General features: G+C 34.0%; 1 protein-coding gene across 1 annotated transcript in view; it reads right to left on the bottom strand.

The window, feature by feature from the left end:
- Positions 1-1,633: 1,633 nt before the first annotated feature.
- Positions 1,634-9,228, bottom strand: part of LOC138693209 (gustatory and odorant receptor 22-like) — a 28,663-nt gene continuing 21,068 nt past the window's right edge. The window contains exons 3-5 of the mRNA XM_069816989.1: positions 7,660-7,731; positions 5,522-5,611; positions 1,634-3,366 (exon numbers count right to left, since the gene is read on the bottom strand). Coding sequence (XP_069673090.1) covers positions 3,268-3,366; positions 5,522-5,611; positions 7,660-7,731 — 261 coding nt within the window. The 3' untranslated portion in view covers positions 1,634-3,267. The remainder of the gene's footprint in view (positions 3,367-5,521; positions 5,612-7,659; positions 7,732-9,228) is intronic.

Genomic DNA, 9,228 nt, shown 5'->3' with positions numbered 1-9,228 from the left:
CATATTTACTTGAATGACAAAATTTATATATTAAATGAGATATTAATTGCAGACACACTTTAAAGTCATTGGTCTATACGAGATACTGTACAGAAATAAAGGTGAGTTCTCTATATGCAAGGCATTAGGTTCCTGGCTTTCCAATACATACTGCAAATCCCAAATTGTTGATTTTTGCAGTGTCGACAGAACAGAACATTAAATGTCATAAGTCCATATCTGGAAGCTTGCACAAGAATACAAATTGGGCCGTATAAAAACAGATATTGGAATCATATATGGAATTATAAAAATACATTCTACTCCATTGCAGGAAATGAAAGTTTATAATTTTTTTGATTGCGAAGTAAATGATATAGATATAGATAGATATATGAGAATAAATATAGAGATACCTGTTATTATTCGGTTGAGAAGCTTTTGTCATCCAGTCTGCTTTCAAAAAAACTGAAAGTTAGAATCTATAAAACAGTTACATTACTGGTTGTTCTGTATGGTTGTGAAACTTGGACTCTCACTGTGAGAGAGGAACAGAGGCTCAGGGTATTCGAGAATAAGATGCTTAGGAAAATATTTGGGGCTAAGAGGAATGAAGCTACAGGAGAATGGAGAAAGTTACACAATGCAGAACTACATGCATTATATTCTTCACCTAACATAATTATGAACATTAAATTCCAGACGTTTGAGATGAGCAGGGCTTGTAGCACGTATGGGTGAATCGAGAAATTCGTATAGAGTGTTAGTTGGGAGACCTGAAGAAAAAAGACCTGTAGGAAGGCCGAGACATACATGGCAAAGACATGTATTCTATGTAAAAAAAATGAATTATTCGACAGTTATGTTCTACTATCGAATTTCTCTGATAGTACCCGTAGCTACAAAACACCACAGAGTTTGAGATCATAAGCAGCAAGTTAATGCTGTGTATCTTTTCACATCGGACAAAAACAGGGATGTATTAAACTATAAAGTTAGTCACAAGCGTGTTTATTATACATTTATAATACAAAAGTTGTCTAGGCTATTGCAATCTATTTGTATCTTATTTTATGCAGAAACATGTTAACTATTTTGTAAAATATTAGGTTGATGCGTAAGTTCGTAGCATTTTTGGTCGTCATCACAACATTATGTTGTCAGTAGATTGTTTATCATTTGCTATTTTGATTGTTGTGCTATCTGTGGGGTAAAGAAAATGAAGTGTCAAGTGGAAAAAAAAAAAAAAAAAAAAAAAAAAAAAAAAAAAAAAAAAAAAAAAAAAAAAACACTTCTGACATATTCTTTTGTTTGAGTTTAATAGAAATACTGAAGGCAATGGAGAATGCTCGAAACATTTCTGTGTACGGAGAGAGTGCCATCAGAAGAAGAACTGTAAGAAAATGTTTCTGTCATTTCAACACAACACCCTGTACAAAAGTTAGTGTCCATCCACAGAAAATAATGTTATGCATTTGATAGGATAAAGAAGGCGTCATGTACTATGAATTGTTTCCCAGGAATGTAATCGTAATTGCTGACATGTATTGCCAAAAACGCAAATGCCTTGCGGCCACAATTGAAGAAAAAAGGCAGGAAGACTGCATTAAGTACTGCTGCAACACGATAATGTACATCCGCACTCTATAACTAAATGCTCTCTCAATTAATATCACTCAATAAAAGAATTGTATTCCAATGGATACCATCCCACTGTGGAATCCTGGGAAACGAGAATGCGGATGCTTTAGCAAAGAAGGGCAGCACTGCTACTTACAGACCTGTTACTAAATCTACATATTACTCTGTGAAAAGATTTATTAAATCTACATACTTAGACTTCAACAAACAAAATTTGATAACACAATCCCATGGGAAAAAATGGAACTCTCTGCATCAAAATCCACAGTTAATTCCCGATTTACCACGAAAATCGTCTGTAGCTGCATTTAGATTGGCAACAGGCCATGATTGTTTGGCCAAACACCTGCATAGAATTGGAATATATCAATCCCCTAACTGTCCATTGTGCAACTCAAACCAAGAAATGGATTCGGAACACCTCAAAATCTGTGCTTTAGTGGCTGGTCATGATAATATCTTTGAAAAATATTGGAGTGCAAGAGGTCAAATGACTTTATTGTCAAACGCCTGGCATTAGAAAACAACAACATCCGCACTCTGCTAACATGACGAAAACAGCTATCCAGGAGCTTGATTGGAAGGCAGGGTTGCCAGAAGTCCTGTATTTCCCAGGATTGTTCTGGATTTTAATTGTGTCTCCTGTATTGAAATGAGTTACATTTGTCTTGGAATGCCCCAAAAAAAAAAAGTTTGCTCATTTCTATAAACTATTTTCAAAATTCCTTATTCATTTTTTCAAACCCTATCCAACCTATGTTCAGCGCTGCCTGGTGTCTTCTATCTGGTTGTATTGAAATAAAAACGATAGTGCTATAGTATGTATTAAATATTATACCGGTACGGTATCTTTATTTTTTACTCTCTTTGGAAGTTGATTTATTATAGATAGGATTTAAACACTGTAACATGCACTTTTTCTGAATATATCAGGATGTAATATGTTATTGTTTTTCCAGACTTTATCAATAATTCAAAGGAAATTCCATAAATTAGGAAAAATGTAAGAAAATTACAATTTTAGGCTCTGTATAATTAATTGCAATACATAAAAGGAATAAAATCAACTGTATTACCATACAAATTGAATTCAAATATGTAGTCAAGTTATTTTAGGAACACAGTATCATCATCCATCCTGGATTCCTGATGAAAGAATCTGACAACCCTGTCGGAAGGTGATTCCACATCCCCATATTCTCCCGATCTTGCACCCTCAGATTTCCACCTTTTCCATTCTCTATCCAACAATTTTCAAGAGAAACTCCTTTGATAACGAAGATGCTTTACAAACTTTGCTTGACTACGTCTTTAAATCCAAACCAGCAAAATTAAAAAAACTATCCCAGTGTTAGAAGTGAGTCATAGGAGAATATATTACTGATTAATTTCTTATCTTGTATTCATCTCAAAAACTTTTGTCACAGCGAAAAAACGCTATGAACTTTTGCATTAACCAAGTATGAATGCTTTTGTTCAGCCTACAAACGTAGTTTAGTCGGCATGTCTTAATATAGAAAGATACCATAAGGCAAACATTGAATAATAAATAGCTTATATAAGTACACTGTACAAAAACAGTGATAAATGATGGATGTTAAATATTAGGTAAGTACTGGTACTTTGAAAAGGACCAAGATCAGACTTTCAGATTTGTAGAGAGATATTATACAAGTGTGTGTCTTCATTTGATGATAGGTTAAATTGCAGCAATACAATCAAATACGTTGCCATCATGGATCCCAGCTGAAACATGATACACAGTGATTTGCATTAGTAACATTCAAAATGCAGAATAACAACAAAGACACATTTAATTTCTGTGATAGTTTCTTTTACCGGTACATAATATTATTGAGATTTTTATCCTTGTTGAATATTTTGCCACAAGGCTGCAAAACGGTATTTGTCGAATATAAGGGGGAGAGCCATTAATCCTTCACATTGAAGGCTTTAAGGAACCAACCTGGACAAATACCCAATGTCCCATCCCTACCTTCTCGTGGTGCAGCTGTTAGTAAGCATAATTTTAAAAGCTGAACTAAAGGGAAGGGCTACTCATCAATTAGCTTGATGAGTTAATGACCGAATTTCGTATAATTTTCCTCTATTCAATACCTAATTCCCTCTTTACCCTTTCCTATCCCGTCCTCTGACTGAACTCTTACTTTCTTCTACCCCGACAGTATTAGAGCATTCGAGGCCTAGGGGTTCATTTCACTTTCCTTCCTACCCTTCCTACTTTTCTGTTCCTAGTGCTGACCTGCTATGACACTAAAATCGTCCTCCAGTGGCTTAAGGAGGGAAAGTTGGTGATCAACAAGATCTCCCAACTAGGTCCAGTGGACCCGTCGACCAACAGCAGGTGTGGTCCTCCAGACATTCTGGGGGTTGTGTGTGAATGAAGTAGCCACCAAAACGTTAAAATATGGTGTTCACTTAAATCGGCTACAACTTGCCATTTTCACTCCAATATAAATGAGTACTTATATCTTTGAAAAATATTGGAGTGCAAGAGGTCAAATGACTTTATTGTCAAATGCCTGGCATTAGAAAACAACAACATATTTTGCCACAAATAATTACAGCGTACAAAAACATTGATGATCTAAGAGTAAAAATTACTCATGCTTACTGAAATACTCATTCAAAAAAAAAAAAAAAAAATGGACGATTTTAAGAAAATAAAACCTTCTCAGAACACAATTCAGAGGATGATAGGTAGTATCGGAAAATTAATAGAAATGCATAATAATAAAATTAATCAGTATGAAGCTTGCTTGCATTGGACGAAAGCACAGATAGAAATAACAAAGCTCAATTAGGCATCTTCCTCAGAGAAGATAATGAGGATTTTTATCTGTCTGAATGTCTATTTTTAAAATTTATTATTTAAACACATTAGCATAGCATTGTCGCAGTCCTCCACTGCATTCTGATAACTGGTGAGATAAGAGTGCCTCTCCCTTCTCCTTTGCTCTTTGAACAGATCACTTGTCCACTGCTGTGGAGTAACGGTTAGCCTGCCTGACCGTGAAATGAGTAGGACCAGGTTCAAATTATTTTTCTTTAAATTTAATTTCAAGATGGCATCTTAATCAATATTTCTAAAATTTCCTAATTGTGTACAATTTTGCACAATGATACATCTATAGTTACCGGTACTAAAAAGTTTATTGGGCAGACAAGTGGCTAAATTCGTACAGGAACTGCTTACAGATTGTGATACAAAAATCACATTGCAAAAATGCTTTAAGATAGTCCTATGATAAAAGAGAAGGAAATATTCACTGAATGAAGAATAATGCAGAGGCCAATTAAAAATTAAATTCATTCATGCTTTCTTTAGATTAAAGAAACTTCAGCAATGATGATAAAATTGCAAGTTTGCCCCACATCCAATTCGTCTGTAAGAAATCTCACAAAGAAAACACATTGCAGGAATGCATTATGGTAGAAAATTTAAAGACGCAAGGAAATATTCCCCAAGCAGTGTAAGGCTATACAAGAAATTAAATATAAATTCCATGAAAAGGAAAATTTTACGTTAATCTTGGTGAAGAAAATATATGAATCAATGAATGAATCAATGAATCAATAAATAAATCAATAAATAAATCAATAAATCAATAAATAAATCAATAAATAAATAAATAAGTAAGTAAGTAAATAAATAAACAAATAAATAAAACGATTAGTAGAAATCGGAGGTTATTTATCCTTTCTTTTAAGTGAAAAGGCTTCACCAATTATGATAAATTCGTGATATGAAATTGTCATATAAAACTGAATTACTCTTAAAGCTTCTATACCTCATACCCATTTTGTCTACTAAAAATCTCACAGATACTTTTTTCCAATGAACTGAAAATACAAGGATTGGAAATGAAGAAGAACTTACAGATACGTAAAGTGCCCGATTAACGATGACGAATCCTCCTAGACTCAGTCGTGGCGGGTTTGTGCTGATTACCGTGAGGAACAGGTCCAGCTGCAACAGGAATTGAAAATTGTAACCATGTCAGTAGTGTGGGAAGCATTTTAATTTTGACGAGACTACGTCTTTACTGGAGGTCAAATGTGAAAAATGGTCACACTGTATGAGTAACAGAAAGTTCAGGAAGTCATCACTAGATATTGCACAGTCCAGACCTTAAGCTTGCTGCCATCTATCGAATGCTGCGTGATCTACTTGCATGTCGCCATGGGTGGCTTAGTCGGTATAGTGCTGGCCTTCTGTGCCCGAGGTTGCGGGTTCGATCCAGGCCCAGGTTGATGGCATTTAAGTGTGTTTAAATGCGACAGGTTCATGTCAATAGATTTACTTCTTTACTATGTTAATATTTAGAAATTTACCTGGGGATTAGTTTCGAAGTGTTGTTCTTCATTGTGCATAGCCTAGTGGCTGTGATAGTGGAAGAAAGATTTATGTATATATACATACACAGATATACAAATGCACACTAAATGAAAGAAACCCAGGAAGACGTAATGAAAGATAAATGATCTCCCACTAGGTATGTTTAAAATACCGTAATATGTGCAGTGATTACATACAAGAAGAGACGTTCAGTACACAATTACAAGCACACTAAGAGGAGTTTCTTACTACAAATAACCTACAGGTACCAATACAACAAAATCTTACCAGCATATTATGCTCTTTATTTTCTGGTCTGATATAATAATAATAATAATAATAATAATAATAATAATAATAATAATAATAATAATAATAATAATGGCTTTATTTAACCTCGCAGAGTTAAGGCCTTAAGGCCTTCTCTTACACTCAACCAGGATTAAAACTTGCTTACACAGTTGAACATAAAACTGGATCGGAATTAAGTAATTACATACTGATACAATTTAGGTACATAATGAGATCAAAAAAGGTAGTTACATAAAATTTACCTCATAAAATAAAAATAAACATAGTGAAATACATATTAATGTTGTTAGAATCAAATACGAATGACATAAAAACAGAAGCCGATAATTCAATAAAAAAATGTACACAGTAAAAATAAAAATAAACACATTAGTATACATATTAGTATTAGATTACAATTAAGTAGGATTTACATAATTAAACCAGAAACCGACAATTGAATAAAATGTACACAAAAAATAGATTAATAATAAAAAACAACAACACAGTGGGATACATATTGGCGTTAACCCAGATAAGACTGACGTCCTATATATAGGACGGAACGCTTTATTTTTTTAACATTGCTGTGTAAGATTTTCATAGTCGGCAATCATGATACCATAATCCTTATGTGTTATAAATTGCCTCCAATTTTTTTTTATTATATTTAGTCTGTCATAGTCATTGTTATTAACATATTTGTGTGAAACGTCCGGTGTCCTATATATAGGACGTCAGTCTTATCTGGGTTAAGTGATAAATAAACACTATTTAGATAATAAAAATAAGAAACAAAAAAAAAAAATAAAAATAAATACAGCGGAACACATTCCATTAAATATTTGCAATGCGTTAGGTCTGGCAACTCATCATAAGATATTTTTCTAATTTACATTTAAAGGAAATTAAAGTTCGGTAGCCCTTGACTTCAGACGGCAGAGAATTCCAGTGACGAGAAGTAGCAACAGTGAAAGATGAAGAATAAAGAGATGATGTGTGCAGTGGTATTTCTAGCGTGTTATCATATTGTGACTGAGTATTTAAGTTATGATACCGAGAAAGACTGTGGAATCGGACAGATAAGTAAGAGGGAGTAGAGGTGTGTATAGGTTAATAAAATAAGCAACGCCATGAAATGTAAGCCTATCCATGATCATTGTGACAGTGAACAACTCACTGCCTTCGTATTAATGTCCCGTTGTTTAAAACCTATTAAAGACATCGAAAAGTGTCACATATCATTTTTAATTTCTATGGAGTTATTTGGAGTATGTTATATCAAATGTAAGGCGAGAACTGTTGTATCATACATTAGTGGGTGGCCTTTATGTGACAGAGACTAATATTGTAACGAAATTCGAAGATAGATAGATCTCAAAGCTTACCTGTTCTTTGACGTACATATCATTGGCTGACAGTCGTGCTGTGAGGATACCATCACGAAATCTGTCCCCTATCTAGAAAGAAAAAGTATAGTTAAATATACATTTTGTTTTTCTTCTATTTTTGTTTTTAATTCCTAAAATATCATGTTTTTACGTTTGATAGTATTCTAATATTTACTGTTCGAGTAAATGTGAACGTCATTGCCATGATCTTAGGTCGAAAACACGCTAATATCATCACAATAGAGAGACAACAGAGTACACTGATTTTCAAACAAGGAAATCACCACAGTTGCAATGTACATGACGGATCAAAGTAAATAATGAGAGTCTACTCTCATTTTCAAAAACATTAGACTCGCAGATAACATTTTTTTTTCTAGGGAAATCACAAAAGTTACTGAAAAATTTTATTAGACTTTTTTGTTCAGTAATTTATGGATATATCACCTGTATTTTTTTTTTGGTAGTTTATATCGTTTACATCCTGTATATACATACATACGGTGCTTTTTTCTAGAGAAAAAGTGGTGGAACATTCCGCGTAAATTTTATTGGAGCAGACTGGGACATGATTATTGCCCAGTGTACCGGGAATTCAAAGTCTAAAAGGAGTTCAGAAAAAAATCATGTTAAAACATAATAACTTTTACTTATTTCCATACCTATCTTAATGCACCTTTCAGAAGAAATATAAATTAAAATCCATGTTAGGCCTAGTATAAACTGACCCAATTTTGGTTAACAAAATAATAAATTGGTTTGCAACAAAGGCATTTAGGCTACTATACTCCATACTGGTACCCAAAGTATTAGAAGATTTTCCACTGCATAGTCATTTCTTCAGTACTTTTTCCTTTTCTGTTATGTTCTTTCCTTGTGATGTCTGTTGCAGCATGTCGGCCTTTTAGCAACCAAGATTCAACACTCTTGGCGGGGTTCAAGATGATTAAAGGAGATCGAACAATTCTAATAAGAACCAGTTTCCTCATGGTATTAACTAGCAGGGATGATTCCAGTGGAGAGAGAATGAAGTTGAGTCAGCGAAAGAATCACGATATATTGGCGGCATGAAATTCGAACTTTTCTCGGTTTCACAATAAAAAAATAAAAAAAAGGTACCGAAATTACATTTCGACACGTTCAACAAGAAAAGAAAAGCACTAATGCACCAGTACGCATCTTATACAAACAAATACACACTAAATGATTTCTTACATTTCTGTGTAAATGTCTTATTTAGGTATTGTCGGACCATCGGATCTGTGCCCCTTCAGCGCTGTCGTCGTTCTTGGAAAAGTTAACGCCTGTACTCACTCCATTCCACCCGCTTTCCTACCACCACGTCAAACAGCAGGCCACGAACCTTGCCGAATAGAGATGTTGCCAAACTTCCGTCAAACAGTGTCATAAATAACTGGCCCTCCATGCTACAATATCATTTCTTTCAATCAAAATACATCTTGTATTTCTACATTTTTAAAATCTAAATCCCATGTCTCGAATCACTTTCTGTAGCGTTTCTCTCCAACCTTGGAAATTATTGCTTCTCTCGCAACCTTCAGTAAT

The sequence above is a fragment of the Periplaneta americana genome, chromosome 17, assembly GCF_040183065.1.
Source record: "Periplaneta americana isolate PAMFEO1 chromosome 17, P.americana_PAMFEO1_priV1, whole genome shotgun sequence".
Taxonomy (NCBI): domain Eukaryota; kingdom Metazoa; phylum Arthropoda; class Insecta; order Blattodea; family Blattidae; genus Periplaneta; species Periplaneta americana.
This window is presented reverse-complemented; position numbering and strand designations above follow the sequence as displayed.